General features: G+C 34.2%; 1 protein-coding gene across 1 annotated transcript in view; it reads right to left on the bottom strand.

Moving 5' to 3' along the window:
• The window catches only part of Adamts19 (ADAM metallopeptidase with thrombospondin type 1 motif 19), a 265,915-nt gene that overhangs the window by 201,341 nt on the left and 45,147 nt on the right, over nucleotides 1-19,427 (bottom strand). Inside the window, exons 3-6 of the mRNA XM_046460436.2 lie at nucleotides 18,530-18,695; nucleotides 3,804-3,976; nucleotides 2,566-2,649; nucleotides 1,704-1,861 (exon numbers count right to left, since the gene is read on the bottom strand). Coding sequence (XP_046316392.1) covers nucleotides 1,704-1,861; nucleotides 2,566-2,649; nucleotides 3,804-3,976; nucleotides 18,530-18,695 — 581 coding nt within the window. The remainder of the gene's footprint in view (nucleotides 1-1,703; nucleotides 1,862-2,565; nucleotides 2,650-3,803; nucleotides 3,977-18,529; nucleotides 18,696-19,427) is intronic.

Raw genomic sequence — 19,427 nt, 5'->3', positions numbered from 1 at the left:
TCAATTACTAGCACACCATACTAAATTTGTGCAAGTTTTAGTTGATTCTTTAGTGTGAATGATCTCTCAAAAGTTCAAGAAGATTCCCAAGTTCCTATAAATCGGTGGAAATCAACCTCCAAACTGTGCTGAATCAGGTTTCAAGGTTGGCTTGGTCAGAAAGACTAGGCCTTTCTCTGGGACATGGAATGTATGATGAAGCACAGACTTTCTGTTTTCTCAGAAAAAAATGCTAGAAGTGATATAAAGATCTCATAAGATTGTCCCACATTTGTGGCCTGAATCAACTCAATTCTACTACCTTTTTAAAATCTTTAGTCCATATTAGCAACCCTATGGTAGATTTGAGGGAGTCTCCATCTGTTATGTATTCATTCATACCTGCCCTTACCAAGTGCTCACAAATGATCTGCATATGTACTTTCTGGCATTTTCCCAAGCATAGGACTCTTATCTCTAGTGTTCTCAGTAGGAGCACTATGCTCTACCTAGACTGCAGCTTGCCGTAATAGTCGAGAAATTGTCCCCAGGCAAAAATGATAACTGTAAGGCTTCTTTAATAAGTCTTCCTTTTTTCAGTGACTTCAAGTCTTGCATTCTCGTTCTGCAGTGACTGAAAACTATTGCCTCATAAATATTTTCCAATTTAATAGTTGTTTATTAAAAGAAGTCCAGTATCAGTTATACTTACATAGCTGGAAATGGAAGTCCACATGCATTCTTACATAGAGACATTTTTTTTCTTACACATTTCTTATAATTCTTATACATTAAGAAAATGTAATAAATTAACAACAATCTACCATGAATTCCATAGATTTATTTCAGAAAATCATGTTTAAGGATATCTCTATGGTTTCTGTGATGTGAAATGCTAACACTTTTAATTGCTAAAATTAAATTGTTCATTCAGTGTATTATTTGTTTTTGCTAACTTGCAGCAAAACAAATTCATGGGAAATTACTAATATAAAGTACTTACATAGATTATATTGTGGCTCATTCTTACTTTATATACATATTTACTCCTGCATTACATATATTTGTGAGTAGTATATTCCCAATGCAGTTCATAATTAATTAACTACTTAATTTAAATCATTTTCTTAGATGGAGCTGGAAAATTTGTAAATTGTTTAATTTAACTCAAGTTATATGGTGGTAATGGAAAAGCATAGAGTATAGTTTTAAAAATTTGAAGTTCCATGCAAATTCACCAGTTTTAACTTATCATTATCAATAGCTAAGTATTTGACATGAAAAATGAGGGTGAAGCTGGTTGTGGTGATGCACACCTGTAATCACAGCAACCAGGGAAACTGAGGTCAAAGGATCACAAGTTCAAGGCCAGTCTCAGCAAGTAATTGAAGCCCTAAGTAACTTAGTGAGACCCTGTCTCACAATAAAAATAAAAAGTGCTGGGGATATAGCTCAGTGGTAAAGTTCCTTTTGGTTAAAAAAATTAATTAGGTGAATTTATTTTTAAATTAACAAACCAAATGTTTTGTCAATATGCGATCCAATATTTGTCTATTCAGAAGAAGTCAGTTGTTACCAATTGAGGCAGATGACTGAAATCATTACTATACCCAAACATTTTTGGAACACAAAATCTGGAATAAAAGCATTCTCTCAAGGGATTAAAGGATTAACAGCATAGCTATTGAATTAAGAATGCTATTGAGCTGACTTTGGAAATTTACCTTGTTATAAGCACAGCTGCATCCACTGAAGTCAAATCTTCTCCCCAGCTTGTGGACATCTCTAAATGTATGTCATTCTTCTTGCCAAATTCTTCATGTTGCCATTTACAAAAACTCTCCAGCATTTTCTCTCCATGATGCCCAATATACAGATCTGCCTGTAACACAATATATTTTACTTCAAGGCAGATTTTTCTTAGATATACAAAAAAAAAAAAAAAACTAAACTAAAAAACTGAGGAAACTTCCTGAATTATTAAAACAGACTGCTACCATAACATTAATTAGAACCTGGAAGACATTTAGCATTAATTTAGCCTGAGCTGAAAAAATCTTAAAACTTTGTAAAGGTACAATATTATAAAATCTGCTTAATGCTTCTCTGAAAAAGGAAAGAGGTACAACGGAACATTAGAAGATGTGGAACTTTTAGACTCAAATAACTCATTTCTTATACAATTTAAGAACAACATTTTTTCTGAAGTGTCTGTTAGGTAGTATGCCAAAATGATGCCACAGACTGTGGTACATTTAAATGAACTACAGATAAGAAAATGCTTTTAAAGCACATGTTTAACTAATAGAGAAAATCTGTCACTTAAAATGGCTTTTTAAAGTGACATTTTGGAAAGTTAAGGTTTGTTGTCAGGATCCTTGGAAACTAAAAACATTCCATTTTTTGAAAAAAAATTGAGGTATTAAGCAACACTAAAAGGCAGTTTTATGTATACTTTAAGTGACTCAGTGGATATTTCTGGATTTTAAGTCAATAAAACTATATCCCTAACATTCCCTTTACTTAAAAGTTCCTGAACACAGTTTCTTACCCACTTAATTGAATAAAAACTCAAGACTTTCTTACTGGAGTTTCATGGAGCAGAATAAGCTTTATCACACGAAGATTGACCTGCACACCAAGACTCTTGTGTTGGAAAAGGTTAAAAACCTAAAAACAAATAAAAATTAAAAACCTAAAGTAAAACTGAAAAACATCTTGATTTTTCTTAAAGGCCAAACATGGGGGAAGTCTCAGTTTGGTTGAGAAATCTTATTTTAAAATGCTGGAAAATAAGATGATTTTTAATGGTGGTTGATTTAAAAATAAACTTAGCATTTATTTAATTTTTATTAGAAAATATATAACTGGCAAACCAAAGCCATGCTTTCAGCCACATTACTACATAAAAGAGACTGACATCATTAGGCTACGTCATCAGCACACTCCTGGAGTGCTCAGGATGCAGCAGAATATGGACAGAATTCTCTGAAATGTGAAAACCCTGCCCACTGGAAAAACAGTCAAGTGACAGTAAACGTAGTAAAAACAGTAAACTTATCCCTGAATCAATGGTTCTTACCTTGCCTTCTATAGTAACTGGAATTAAAAATGGACATTTGCCTTTGGTCTTTATTTCTGTTTATTCTCCCTAAGAACTATTCTTTATTACGATCTGCTAGTTTTTCCTTGAAGAAAGTTTACCCAATAGAGTTACAGTGAAGTCAAAGGATTAGGTTGGTAGGATCCTAGGTATAAACTAGATTTATTCAGTCCAGGAATTGTTAACTAAAATTAGCTATGTAAGTTTAGCTGGCTAACATTTTATCGAGTAAATTTTAGGTTTTAGTTGTCAACTATAACCATTTAATTTTACATACATATATATAAGACCTCAGTATATACCAACATCTATTTTTATACAACCTCTTAATTAACCTATAGAGCTTTTGGTAGGGTCATGCATGTAAACATATATTGTAACATTTCTGCTGATATCAACAAATTACCTTTATAAGAGAGAAGGAAAATAAAGGCATAAAAAGAAAGAGAGTAAAGAATAAAAGAGAAAGAGTTTTGCCACATGAAAATTAACAATAAAGGTTTTTTTAAATTAAATGTGAATCATTATTTTGACATCTCTTTGGAGATGAATCATTTTGGTATACCCAAGATACCAACTCAATATTTTTACTGATGTCAATAAAAGAAAGGAACAGGAATGAGTTAATTTTTTTTAAAAAAAACTTCATTATAAATACTCACACATTTCTTCCTTAGAGTTTTCTTGAAAAAATTCCAAGCGCACTTTAAAGTTTGCCTACCATATTTAAGATGGTTAGAATGAATCTCCTGGCTGCATCTGCTCCATGATAAGAAACCATTGCTGGATCTGCAACCACTACAGTCTCTATGTTGTATTCTTGAGGTAATTTGTATGAATACCGCTTCCCTCTTCCATTCTCTGCTATTTTTTTAGACCTAGGTCTTCCTTTATCTGCAAAAAAGAAATGAATTTTCAAATGTAGCTCTATCTTGGTTAAGTTAATAATGTTAATCTTCATAGTAGTGACAGAACCAATTATGTTCCCTGCACAGATGAAATCTCAAAGGGTACTTGGCTTTGGGGTATAAACTTAAAATCAGGTAGGATGGGCTTCTGCCATTTATTAGCTCTGCCATTTTAGGAAACCAGTTTCTCCCAGTCAGTCTCAACTTCCTCATCTGTGAAATGAATAATAATACCACCTACTTTCTATAGAGTCATTTATAGATGGCTTAGAAGGTCACATTAGTAAAATTTCTATCACAGAATTCCATATAAACAAAATAACTCAGTAAATAAAATATATTGTAATTTTCTTTTGACACAAATATTGAACATATTACATAAATTAAGTACTGGAAGTGAAAGCTCCACACATCCTAACTTCATGCAGGTGATCACAACTTCTTAATTATTATAAATGAACAAGAATTTGGCTTCACTTTCTGTCAGAAGCACATCAAAATTATACCTTTGAATGATAAAGATTCCTTAAACACAGACAAATACAAGGAGAAAATACAAACAAAATAAGCTTGACTACATAAAAATTAAACACTTCTCTTTATCAAACCATGCCACTTTCAGAATGAAAATCATGCCAATGAGGAGCAATATTTTAATGCATTTTCAGAATAAAGAAATGAAGAGCCACTATATATGGATAGCAGATAACTCAATTGAAAAATGAGTGAAGGACTTGAATAGTCATTTCTCAAAAGAATTAAATAAATGAGTAATTGGTATATTTCTTTGGTGCCCTCAGGGCCATACAAATTATAATAATAATTATTATAATTATACTTATATATTATAATATAAGAAACAGTTGGATAAATGAATTTTGGCCCATTTGTTTAACAAAAAATAATAAACCACTACCTAACAATGAAAAGAAACCAATTGCTGCAAGGTGGAAAATACATATGAACCTCATAGGGATGAGCAAGGAAAAAAGTTACAACACAGAAGGTAGTGTGATTCTATTTATAGAAACATCAAAAGCTGAGAAGATATCATGTTATCTTCCATAGGAGATACCAATGCCTAGGAGTGGGAAAAAGAACCATATAAACTCACAGTAATATTTAGTAGGCAACACTCCTACAAGTTTATGAACAGACTCATCTTGGCAGAATCCACACCTAATAAACGCATTATGAGAAATATATAATATATATAAGAAATTTCAATTTATGCACATGTTGTCACATTTTATTCTCAGATTTTAGGGAAGTTGTAAAGCAGAGATTATTGGTTGTCTCTTTATATCCATTGCTTATTCTTTCCTTTAGGAATAGAAAATTATTTCTCATTGTTGTCTTTTACTTGGGTCTGTGACTAGCTTACCAGAAGCAATTCTTAGCTTGTGGTTCAATGGGGTGTGATCATGTAGCTGCATGTTTAAAATGGAATATGGGCAGAATGGTATGTGCAAGAAAGTCAAGGTTTGAACATCTTCTCTCAGATGCAAAAGGTAGGACAAAGTCTGTGGGGAAAAAGCAGGGGTTGGATCTGGTAAGCCTGGAGAAATCAGTGGAGTAGAAGATTGAGTGGGAGGAAGGAGAGATGGGACAGGAGAAGAAATGCAGAATTTATTCCAAAAAATTATTCTATGTACATGTGCAAACACACCACAGTGAATTCCACCTCTATGTGTATCTATAAAGCATCATAGATTAAAAAAATAATAACTAAATAAATAGAAGTAAGACCGGTAGAGTAAAGGAAGGAGGAGGGTAGTAAAATAGAAGGCACTTAGAATGGAACAAATTAAAGTCCATGCATGGGTGACAATCAACCCAACTAGGTGTAACTATAATGCATTAATGAAAACATTTAAAAAAAAAGAAAATTCCTTGTCCCTTACTTTTTCTCTTTGCTTCATGCCATGGTCAAGAAATTAGATACAGACCTGTGCAGGACCCAGGCTCACAGTAGGCCCAGGTCCATCCCGCCACTGGCAGACACTTGCTGGAGCTCAGGCTCTGGCACAGAACCACCCACACTGAAATACACAGGACCCAGGCTGATGGTGATTCCAAGCTCGCCACCCCTCCCACCTGGGAGCCCAAGCCTAACCCACTTCCATCTTGGGACACTGCAGACATCGCCATAGCCTTCCCCACACAGTAGCCCCTAACTTTCGACAACAGACAGGGCCTAGAAGCAGCTGCATCTCAGAGCAGGCATCCCAAAGACAGTGTAAGGCCCACTCTTTCAGCTCCATCTTTGTAACAGGATGCATCCAGAGTGGGTCATTTCCACTGTTATCTCGAGTTAAGCTCGGCTATTGCTGCCATCAACTTTAGTTGCAGTAGCATATATTGAGGGACACCAGCAGGGTCTGGAAGCCCAATATCAAGGTGATGTACAGACAATCTGCCTGGGCACTACAAGAATATAGGGTAGAAACAGTAATATTTCAGATCCACATTGCAAGAAAGGAAGACACATAGACAACATGAAAAAACAAGGGAGGAAAGTGCCCCAAACAAACCATAACACTACAATTTCAGAACCCATGGACAGCAAACTCAATGAAATGTCAGAGAAGGAGTTCAGAAGGTTCATAATTAAAATAATCTGTGAATTAGAGAATGACCTAAATGATTAAATACAGGCAAAAAATGATCATTCCAACAAAGAAATAAGAGAGCAAATATAGGTAGAAAAGATTACCTCAAGAAAGACATAGACTCTGGAAAAAAAAACAGACAGAAGTCCTTGAAATGAAGAAAAAATTAAACCAAATAAAAAAACTCAATAGAAAGTATAACCAACAGACTAAGTAACTTGGAAGAAAGAATGTCAGATAAGGAAGACAAAGTATACAATCTGGAAAATAAAGTTGACCACACAGTGAATAAGGTTAGAAACCATGAACAGAACATCCAAGAATTATGGGGCAGCATCAAAAGATCAAACTTAAGAATTATTGAGATAGAGGAAGGCACAGGCTTTCAAACAAAAGGAATGCACAATCTTTAATGAGATAATATCAGAAAATTCCCCAAGCATAAATTACAAATTGGAAAACCAAATACAAAAGGCTTACATGACACCAAAAGTACAAAATTACAACTGATATACACGAAGGCACATCATAATGAAAATGCCGAGCATTCAGAATAAGGTTAGAATCTTAAAAGCCGCAAGAGAAAGGAATTAGGGGGAGACCAATTCGTATCTCAGCAGATTTTTTTCAACTAAGACACTCAAAGCCAGGAAATCATGGAACAACATAAACCAAGCTCTGAAAAAAAATAGATGCAAACAAAGAATATTTTATCCAGCAAAAGTAAGCCTTAGATTTGAGAATCAGCAGAAGGAAGTATTACACTAAAGGAAAAAACTAATCAGAGGAGAAACCATGTCAAGTTAAATACCCCCCCCCCAAAAAAAAAAAGGCTGGGAATACAAATCATGTCTCAATAATAACCCTGAATGTTAATGGCCTAAACTCACCAATCAAAAGACATAGACCAGCAGATTGGATCAAAAACAAAGACCCAACAATATGCTGCCTCCAGAGACTCATCTCACAGGAAAAGATATCCACAGATTAAAGGTGAAAGGTTGGAAAAAAATCATACCACTCACATGGACTGCAGAAGCAAACAGGGATTTCCATCTTTGATATAAAGATATTTGACATAAATAAAGTAGACTTCAGGTTAAAGTTAATCAAAAGAGATAAAGAAGAGCACTACATACCACTCAAAGGAACCATATACCAACAAGACTTAACAATTATAAATATATATGCCTCAAACAATGGAGCATCTACGCTTATCAAACAAATTCTTCTCAAGTTCGAGAGTCATATAGACCACAATAATTTTGGGTGACTTTAACATATTTCTTTCACCACTGGATAGATCTTGCAAACAAAAACTGAACAAAGGCACTATAAAACTCAGTAAAGCAAACAATTACTTAGACTTAACAGACATGTATAGAATATTTCATCCATCAAGGAGTGAATACTCTTTCTTCACAGGAGCACATGGATCCTTCTCTAAAATAGATCATATACTACGCCACAAAGCAAATCTTAGCAAAAATAAAAAATAGAGATACTACCCTGCATTCTATCAGATAATAATGGAATGAAATTAGAAATTGATGATAAAATAAGAAATAAAAGCTACTCCAACACTTGGAGACTAAATATGCTACTGAATGAATAATGGGTGGCAGAAAACATCAAGGAGGAGATGAAAAAAACTTAGAGGTGAATGAGAACACAGATAGTCACACAGAAATCTTTGGGACACTGTGAAGGCAGTTCTAAGAGGACAGTTCATTGCATGGAGTTCATTCCTTAAAAGAAGAAAAAGTCAACAAATAAATGACTTAACATTACATCTCAAAGCCCTAGAAAAAGAAGACAAATCTATACCAAAAGCAGTAGAAGACAGGAAATAATTCAAATCAGAGCTGAAATCAATGAAATTGAAACAATAGAAACAATTGACAAAATTGACAAAACAAAAAAGTTGATTCTTTAAAAAAACAAATAAAATTGATAGACCCTTAGGCATGCTGACAAAAAGAAGGAGAGAGAAAACTCAAATTACTAACATATAAGATAAAAAGAAAATATCGCAACAGGCACAACATATCTCAGAAATACAGAAGTGGTGAAAGAGGGCATCCCTGTCTTGTTCTAGAATTACAGAAGATAATTAGAAATTATTTTTTTGAAAACTTGTACTCCAATAAAATAGAAAATATCAAAGGTATTGACAAATTTGTAGAGTCATGTGATTTGCCCAAATTGAATCAGGATGATATACACAATTTAAACAGATCAATTTCACAGGATGAAATAGAAGATACCTTCAAAAACCTATCAACCAAGAAAAGCCCTGGACCAGATGGATACACAGCCGAGTTCTACAAGACCTTTAAAGAAGAACTAATACCAATACTCTTAAATTTATTTCAGGAAATAAAAAAAGAGGCAGCACTTCCAAACTCATTTGGTGAGACCAATATCACCCGATTTCAAAACCAGGCAAAGACACATCAAACAAAGAAAACTTCAGACCAATATATCTAGTAATATAGATGCAAAAATTCTCAATAAAATTCTGGAAAATCAAATACAAAAACATATCAAAAAGATCGTGCACCATGATCAAATGGGGTTCATTCCAGGGATGCAAGGTTGGTTCAGCATACGGAAATCAATAAATATAATTCATCACATCAATAGACTTAAAGATAAAAACCATATGATCATCTCAATAGATGCAGAAAAAGTATTTGAAAAAATACAGCACCCCTTCATTTCAAAACACTAGAAAAACTAGGGATAACAGAACATATCTCAACATCATAAAAGCTATGTATGCTAAGTCCCAGGTCAACATCATTCTAAATGGAGAAAAACTGTAAACATTCCCTCTAAAAACTGTAACAAGGCAGGGATGCCCTACTTTCACCACTTCTATTTAACATAGTTCTTGAAACACTGGCCAGAGCAATTAGACAGATGAAAGAAATTAAAGGGATATGGATGGGTAAAGAAGAACCAAATTAGCTCTATTTGCTGACCATATGATTCTATACCTAGAAGACCCAAAAAGTTCCACCAGAAAACTTCTAGAACTAGTAAATGAATTCAGCAAAATAGCAGGATACAAAATCAACACCCATAAATCAAAGGCATTTCTCTATATCAGTGAAAAATCCTCTGAAAGGGAAATGAGGAAAACTATCCCATTTACAATAGCATCAAAAAAAAAAAAAAATACTTGGGGCTGGGGTTGTGGCTCAGTGGTAGAGCACTCACCTAGCATGTGTGAGGCCCTGGGTTCGATCCTCAGCACCACTTAAAAATAAATAAATAAATAAAGATATTTGAAAAATAAAAATAAAATAAAATACTTGGGTATTAACTAATAGGTGAAAGACCTCTACAATGAAAACTACATAATGCTAAAGAAAGAAATCAAAGAAGACTTTAGAACCACTATTTGACCCAGCTATCCCACTCCTCAATCTGTACACAAAGAACTTAATATCAGCATACCAAGGTAACACAGCCACATCAATGTTTATAGCAGCTGAATTCACAATAGCTAAACTGTGGAACCAACCTAGATGCCCTTCAATAGATGAATAAAGCAACTGTGGTATATATAGACAATGGAATATTACTCAGCATTAAAAGAATAAAATTATAGCATTTGCAGGTAAATGGATGGAGTTGGAGAATATCATGCTAAGCCAAGTAAGCCAATCCCCCAAAACCAAATGCCAAATGTTTTCTCCAATAAGTGGCTGCTGATCCATAATGGGAGAGGGCATGGAAAAATGGAGGAACTTTGGGCAAAGAAGAGGTAGGGGTGGAAAGGAGGGTGGGGGCAGGAAAGATGGTGGAATGAGATAGACATCATTACTCTAAACACATGTATGAATACACATATGGTGCAATGCTACATCATGTACAACCAGAGAAATGAAAAGTTGTGCTGCAGTTGTGTACAATGAATCAAAATGCACTCTGCTGTCATATATACCTAATTAAAATAAATTAATAAAAAGAAGACTTTAGAAGGTGGAAAGATCTACCTTGTTCTTGGATAGGTAGAATTAATATTATCAAAATGACCATACTACCAAAAGCACTGTACATATTTAATGCAATTTAAATCAAAATCCCAATGACATTCCTCATAGAAATAGAAAAAAACAGTCATAAAATTCATCTGGAAAAATAAAAGACCCAGAATAGCTAAAGCAATCCTTAGCAAGAAGAGTGAAGCAGACCTTAAACTATACTTCAGAGCATTAGTAACAAAAATAGCATGATATTGGCACCAAAATAGACTTGTAGACCAATGGTACAGAAGAGAGGACACAGAGATTAACACACATAATTAAGTTATCTTATATTAGACAAAGGTGCCAAAAACATACATTGGAGAAAAGATAGCCTTTTCAACAAATGGAGCTGGGAAAATTGGAAACCCATATGCAACAAAATGAAATTAAACCCCTATCTCTAACCATGCACAAAATTCAACTAAGAGTGGATCAAGGACCTGGGAATGAAACCAGTGACACTGCACAAGAACTAATATCAAGAATCAATAAATGGGATGGATTCAAACTAAAAAGTGTCTTCTCAGCACAAGAAACAATCAATGAGGTGAATAGAGAGCCTATATCCTGGGAGTAAATCTTTACTCCTCACACATCAGACAGAGCACTAGTCTATAGGGCATATAAAGAACTAAAAAATCTAAGCACCAAAAAAAATAATAATAATCCAATCAATAAATGGGTCAAGGACCTAAACAGACACTTCTCAAAAGATGATATACAACCAATCAACAAATATATGAAAAAAATGTTCTATATCTCTAGTAATTTAAGAAATGCAAATCAAAACTACTCTAAAATTTCATCTCACTCCAGTCAGAATGGCAGCTATTGAGAATACAAACAACAATAAGTGTTGGTGAGGATGTGGGGAAAAAGGCACACTCATGCACTGCTGGTGGGACTACAAATTGGTGCAGCCAATATGGAAAGCAGTATGGAGAATCCCTGGAAAACTTGGAATGGAACCACCATTTGACCCAGCTGTCCCACTCCTCGGTGTATACCAAAAGGACTCAAAAACAGCATACTACAAGGACACAGCCAAATCAATGTTTATAGCAGCACAATTCAAATAGCTGAACTGTAGATCCAACCTAGATGCCCTTCAGTAGATGAATGGATAAAGAAAATGTGGCATGTATACACAATTTAATATTACTCAGTATTACAAGAGAATTAAAATCATGGCATTTGCAGGTAAACGGATGGAGCTGGAGAATATAATATTAAGTGAAATTTGCCAATCCTGAAAAAACAAATGCCAAATGATTTCACTGATTTAAGGACGCTCATCTATAATATGCTGCAGTGGGGTGGGATAGGAGGATTAAATGAACTCTAGATACGGCAAAGGGAAAAAGGGAAGGGAGTGGAAGGGAGGGGGCTTAGGAGTAAGAAAGATGGTGGAATTTTATGGTCATTATTACTTTGTGTACAACCAGAGATATGAAAAATTATGTTCTATATGTGTAATATAAATTGAAATGCACTCTATTGTCATATATAACAAATTAAAATTTTAAAAATTTCAAAAAAGAAATTAGACAAAGTGCTGTGAGATAAGGTGGATACTGCAGAAGATAACACTTTCAGAGGATAGTGAATATAAGATAGGAAGAATCTAGACAACTGGATGTTGTCACTAGTCAGACTGCCAGTCTTCCCTGTCCCACCTGAATACTTATAAACTATAACATATTCAAGGAAAAAGAATTCTATATTTGAACCACTGTATTTGCTTGTTTTATAGCTGCCATGCCTATACCATAACTAAGAGATGGCTCCCACTTCCCTGCAGTTGGCATTAGATTCCCCCCAAGTCATGCTTCTAACTATTTGCTGGGCTGTCCTTATTAGCACAATAGGAGCCCTACAAAAGGAAAGACAGAGTGTTTACACTCCTTAATACCTGTCAGATTATAAGAACTATCCCTGTGTATTTAAAAAAATGCTTCTCACAGTCTAATGTAGCCATCAAAGTAATTTCATGTGTTCTAGATATTGTAGCTCCAATGGTAATTGTGCATGTGTGTATGTGTGTATTTAGGGGTGCTGGGGATTCAACCCAGGGACTCATGTATGCCAGGCAAATGTTCTATCATAGAGTCATATCCCCTGCCCTGTAGCTTGAATGTTGACAAATGATTTTTGAGCTAATTTTTAATAAACTCTATCTATGTTAAGTCAAAAATTCCAACTTATCTTAAAACAGTAGACCTTCAATTACTAATTTGTCACTGAATAAATTCAAGAACAGACCAACCACCTAGTTCCCAAGACCTCTCCACAGCTATCCATGTTGCCATTGATACTGGTACTCTTCATTTTAAGGACTTTTGTGTTAGCTGTTCTTTTGGCCTACACCACAGTTATTCCAGAAGTGTTTTTAACTTTTTCTTTATCAAAGAAGCCTTCTTACTTATCCATGATAGATAAATGGAACCTGGAAAAGTTCCTACTTAAGCTAGCATTTTCAATCTCTCTATCTTGTATGACTTCTCTCCACAATCTAAAATAGTACGTGATATGTCAAGAACTTTGTAATGGTTTGAACAACTAATAAAAAAAAAATAGAGAATAGAAAACTTAAAATAAAATAAAATAGTACTTGGTAACAGAAACTTAATATTTTAAAATGCAAATAAATAGATCCCTTGAGTTAGGAAAGGGAATGGGGGTGGGAGGAAGGGAAGGGTAAGTGTAAGTACTGGGGACTGAATTGAAGTAAATTACATTCTATGCATTTCTAGTTATGTCATAATAAATACTGTGATATATAACTATTATCAACCAATAAAAATAATGAAAAAGTTAATGAAATAATATTTTGTCTATCCTACTTAAAAAATGATAGAAATTACCATGTTACTTATTTAATTACTCTCACATGCTTCCTAGTCTGAAAAAAAATCCATTCAACTAGAAAAAGAAGGCAGCATATAACTACTGATAAAAGTAAGTTAAAATCCACAGGACCTCAAAAGGTATTGAAACATTAGGATCATTAAATGTTCTGTAAATAATGTACAAAAAACTTTCAGATTGTGAAAATAAGCACTTATTTAGATGGGTTCAATTTCAGACATCTTTGCAGAAGTTACTATATACCTGGAAGTCAGGAAAGGGGTGAAATGGAGACAGACTTTAGGATCAATGAATGTGAAGTCGAACTCGGAGATTTGAGTTATATCACTGTAAAGGAGTATGTATGTTATGGTTTGGAAGTGAGGTGTCTCCCAAAAGCTCATGTGTGAAACAATGCAAGAAGATGTAGAAGAAAAATGATCAGATTATTATGAGAATCTTAACTCAATCAGTGAATTAATCCCCTGAAGGGATTAGCTGAGTGCTAACTGAAGGTGGGCAGAGTGTGTGGTTGGAGGAGGTGGATCATTGCGGGGCGTGCCTTTTGGGGTACATGTTTTGTATCTGACCAGTGGGATCTCTCCCTCTGCTTTTTGATCATTACATGACTCACTTCTTTCCTCCACACTCTTCTGCCATGATGTTCTGCCTCATCTTGAGTCCCAAGGAATGGAGCTGGTCTTCTATAGACTGAGACCTCTGAAATTATGAGCCCTTAAATAAACTTTTCCTCCTCTACAATTGTTGTGGTCTGGTCTTTTAGTGATCACAGGGGAAAAAAAAAAACTTGAGTAAAACAATGTGAAAAAGGAGAGGCGGGGGAGGAGTCCTGAGAAGGGCCTCTATAGGGAGCATACACATGGATGAAGACATGCCCATAAAGCAGATGGGGATGTAAGATAAATGAAGGGAGAACTAAAATAAGAAACAGGGAGAGTTTATAAAAAGAGAGGCTGTTTAATCAAGAGTGGTAGAAAGATTCTGTAAAAATGGGTAGAAAAGTATGTTTCCTTTATTTGCCCCAGCTAGTGACAGCTGTGTTGGCCCTAATCTGTCAGCTTCCTGTGTCCTTATTTGCATATTACTTTAAATGGACTCTCTGGAAGATGCTAGCTTTCTTAAGAATCTCAAATTCATGGTAGTCTCCATCATACAAGTTAGCCATTGTGTGTGAAAATCATGAAAACTAAATCAACCATTTTAATATATTGCTTCCTTTGATGTTTTCATTGGCTGCAATTCTGCTTAATTCACTCTTTATTTCCTAAAAATTTAGATCATTTTCTACCCATGTATAAAAACATGCATGTTTCTATACATGTAAAAAATAAAACAGTTGAGGCCGCATATGGTGGTGCATACTTCTAATCCCAGCAGCTCAGGAGACTGAGGAAGGGGGATTGCAAGTTCACAGTCAGCCTGGGCAACTAAACGAGACCCCGATCAACTTAGTGAGACCGTGACTCAAAATTTTAAAAAAAAATGAAAGGGTTGGAAATGTTGCTCAGTGGTTCAGCACCGATCAGTCCAATCCCTGGTACCAAAACAAAACAAGAAAACAAAACAATACACAGTTGATATCATACACTTCCAAATGGAATAGAAATTTTAAATTATGTACTGATGGATGATGCTCCTTGTGTGCACTCCACAATGCCCTCCACACACTCACAATAACCTCCACAGCAGTTATGGATGGCGTTTGGAAACTATTTCAGTAGTGGGCTGATTAAGTCAGCTCTAAAAATAGAGATGATCTCTCTGTCCTGCTCAAACCTTGATTTTCAACTCCATAAATCTTTCTGTTACATTCTGAGTCCTAGATTCATTCTAAGTGAATAATAAAATGTTAAGGAATAGATATTGATAATATCATTTATATAGCATGTAAGACCCTTTATTTTCCAGTGGCTACTTTTCTAGGACTGTGTCTTATCTAGTGCAGACACATGGCTTCAGCTCTCCTGGCTGATGCTATCTCATGCCCTTATATTTTTGCATGTTTTGTTTCTTCTGCTTAAAATGCTCTTGTTCCATTAATGTTTAATAACATATGCTAAAAAAAATTATATATGTTTTTCATTTTCACACATAATCTCATTTAATTCTAAGCATAGCACTGAGGTTCAGGTATCACTTGCCCATTCTGTACATTACAAATGGAACTTTTGAGAGAGAAAGTTTACCAAGATCCTACGGAAAGTGATAGCATAAGGAGGTGAACACTGCCTGGCAGTCTGACTCAAAGTCCATCATCTTTTTTTTTTAACTCAATTTTATTTTTTACATACATGACAGTGGAATGCACTGCAATTTTTATTACACATATAGAACACAATTTTCATATCTCTGTTAGTATATAAAGTAGGTCCATCATCTTAACCTACACACTCCACTTCTTTTTCTCCATCAAGTCTTAAGAAGGTTTACTTTATGTCTGATGTTCTGCACCCCATTTTCAGGTACCTTATGTACTAAGTGATAATGTCTACAGTACAATGGCTGATTTACCATTTTGTCTAAAATAATGTACAGTTCACCTCTTAAGAATTGGGGTCATGGCATTTAGCTCTACATCCTTGTGAGGTGATTGGCAGTGTTTGTTTGTTTGTTTGTTTGTTGTTGTCGTAAATATAGAAACTAAAATTTAAAAATATGAGAGAAATGCCCAAGATTACCTAGCTGGATAAGACTGAGACAGGACCTTGAACCCAAGGCTTCTAACTCTCAACTTCTGGTTTCTCTCCCTTCTATGTTATCTTTTAATATAAGAACACAATGAAGTCATGTTAAAGTAGGAAACTCCCTGAAAAAATTCACGTAAATAGTACATATCAATGTAGTCTACCCAAGACATTAAAATGATGAAAGGGAATAGTATAAAGACCAAGCCAAAGAAAAGTAAATTTAATAATTCCATTTTTTTAAGAGAGAGAGAGAGAGAGAATTTTTTAATATTTATTTTTTGGTTTTCGGCAGACACAACATCTTTGTATGTAGTGCTGAGGATCAAACCCGGGCCGCACGCATGCCAGGCGAGCGCGCTACTGCTTGAGCAACATCCCCAGCCCAATAATTCCATTTTTCAAAGGCAATATGGTTACATTATCCATACTTATGCCATATTGATAATTAGTTAGTATTAACTAACTAATTATTAGTATAAGTACTAATAATTAGGCCTAAAGTAAGAAGGTAAAAGTAACAGCTGAACATATATGTACAAGTAAATGGATATTTTATTTCATGGATTGCTAATTTAAAAAATATATTTTAAATACTGAGTCTTTAATCTGAAAATAGGTAATCTCAGTAAATCATCTAATTGGTGATAGCTTACCACTTTGCATGCAAGTCCTTGTTCTAAGTAGATCAACATTAATTTTAAGTCATGAATAAAAATATATGTGATATGTTTGTGTGTATATATATACATATATATATTATAAACAGTATGAGCAATGTTTGCTAAATATTAACAATGCATTTATGCTTTATTAGTCTATTAAAATAAAAAACTTTCATCCATGCGTAATTATATACAAAGCCTGTTTTATGTCATCAGTGCACATGAGAAATTAGAACAGCTGAAACTTACTGTGATTCAAAAGTTACACAGTCCAGATTTTCAGTTTAACTTACAGAAAGCAATCTCCTTAAATGGACTAAATCCAAGTTATTGCTGTTGTTTTCATATTTTCACAATACAAAATCTTTTCTTTTTTGTTAATAATGCTATAAATTTTGGTCGGCTTTATCTCTTTGCTATCTATAGCTCTTTGAATAGGAAAGAGGTTGTTATTTAACTTGTTTTGTGTACCCTAAATATTGTGACATTGAGATAGATTCATTTAAGCATGTTTGAATATAAATCTCATACATACTGTTGAGTTTTCACCAAAGAAAATAGAATCACAGATTAATTAGAAATAAATACTTTGTAATCAGAAACGTAATATTTTTAATCTGATACCCTACTGTTGATTTGGACATCCTATGGTCTCCCTAAATGTTACCTTTCACTATTCACATACCTAACCCAGGCTCAAATACCATAATCAGTTTTAGAATTGATATCTTGTTACTAACTACATTAACAATTTCAAATGTGCAACACATATTTTAAAGCCTCTACACTGAAAATTCTTCAATAAATTCACATTTCTTCATATTCTCATTAGAAACATTTCTTATACCAGTGAATATTCACTGAGACATCTGAACTAGATGTCTAAACTTTTTTTTCCCAGTGAAATGATTTTGTTATGAACATTGTCTCTAACTTTCAGGTCTGACTTGATTTTAAAAATCATTCATTTTCCTTTTCTTTCTTGCTAATGCCACAGATTTCTGCCTAAAGGACATAAAAAAGTACACAAAAATGTCACCTTCCAGTCTTTATTTATGTGAGAACTTGTAGATAATAAGAATTGAGGATTTGATGGCTTGCAGTACTTATGAGCCTTTGAAATTTCCAGAATTATGAGATTCTGATACAACAAATAAATTTAAAAGTATAAATCTTTACTTTTATTGCTATTCTGCTGCTAATTTTAATCTCCAAGATGATTTTTAGACAGGTTAAAAAAAAGAGGATGCCTTAGTAGAAGTAAAGAGATATTTGTGATGCTCTCTTGGAGGTAGGCTAAAATAAGGCTATGAGCTCAATGGATTCAGTTTCAGGAGATCTGGAGCTCTCTGTCATTTCTATTCCAGTGAAGTGAGCAGTATCCTGTAAGGAACACTGAACCACTCAAGAAAGTTATAAGGCATGTGATCTATTAATCTCTGAGGTTCTTTTTGAGTTTCCATTCTTTTATATTATAATGCAGTGTTTCCTAGAAAACTAAAAGATAGGCCTAAAATAGACACAAATAATTGCTATTAACAAAAAGAGATTTCACATTGCAAAGAAATAATAAAGGTAGTAGATAGAAAAGAGGGAGAGGAAGACAGAGGGAGGGTGAAACCTTTTATAGGATTCATCTTACTCTGCACATTTAGTTCGGAAGACATTACCTGAAATGATACCACAGTAATGACTGTGAAGAGCTGACTTCTCTGTGGCTTTTTCTTCCACGGACCTTTTCTGCCTATAGACACGGTGTGGATGACCCGTTATGGCCATTGTATCATTGAGTGGCTCAATAAATATGAAGTCCTCATTGAGCTGTATAAATCCCATCTGGAATACACAACACAAAAAGATAGGTCAGAAACCCCATTTAAAAATTACTTTCTAAGTTCTTCTATTCATATGTTTTGTTTTCTTTAACATATATGCATGTGATCTTCTAGAGAATCTATTTCAGTGACCCCACTAGAGAGGTAACTATCTTCACATTTTATTACTTCATCTTTATGTGCTTTATTGCACTACCATAAACTTCATTTAGTAGTCTTAGCCTGTGTGGGTGGGAGGCTAGATGCCAGCAACAGATGCACAGTAAAAATTCTGGAATGTTAAAGGCTCACTTTGGGAGACCCATGGGGTCACTTACATGTACAGCATGTACAGAAAGAGGGATGCAGTTTTTAATTGCATACACCACAGAGTCCAACTTTTTGACAATCATTACTTAGTGGAATGTAACATTCATGTAACATGATGTTACATTCATGTAACATCAAGGCAAATGCAAGATTCATAATATTGAAAGTAATTTTTAAAATAGTCTTAAAGTTTTGTACTACGCATTTTTTAATTACAAAATAAATTAGAGAAAAATGAAGCAAAACTTACATAAACAAGTTTAATTTCATAATGGTCTTAGCCACCCAACTGTGGAAAGTTAAAAACTGTAAACTATGATTATCATCAATGAAAAGGTCTTACAAGTAGGTATACTTGTAATATATTGAAGCTAAGCCTGCTCATTTATATATTTCCTTCTTTTGGAATATAAATTGAATTATA

The sequence above is a fragment of the Marmota monax genome, unplaced genomic scaffold (assembly GCF_021218885.2).
Source record: "Marmota monax isolate L192 unplaced genomic scaffold, Marmota_monax_Labrador192_F-V1.1 WCK01_AAM20220418_F8-fsc00006, whole genome shotgun sequence".
NCBI lineage: Eukaryota > Metazoa > Chordata > Mammalia > Rodentia > Sciuridae > Marmota > Marmota monax.
This window is presented reverse-complemented; position numbering and strand designations above follow the sequence as displayed.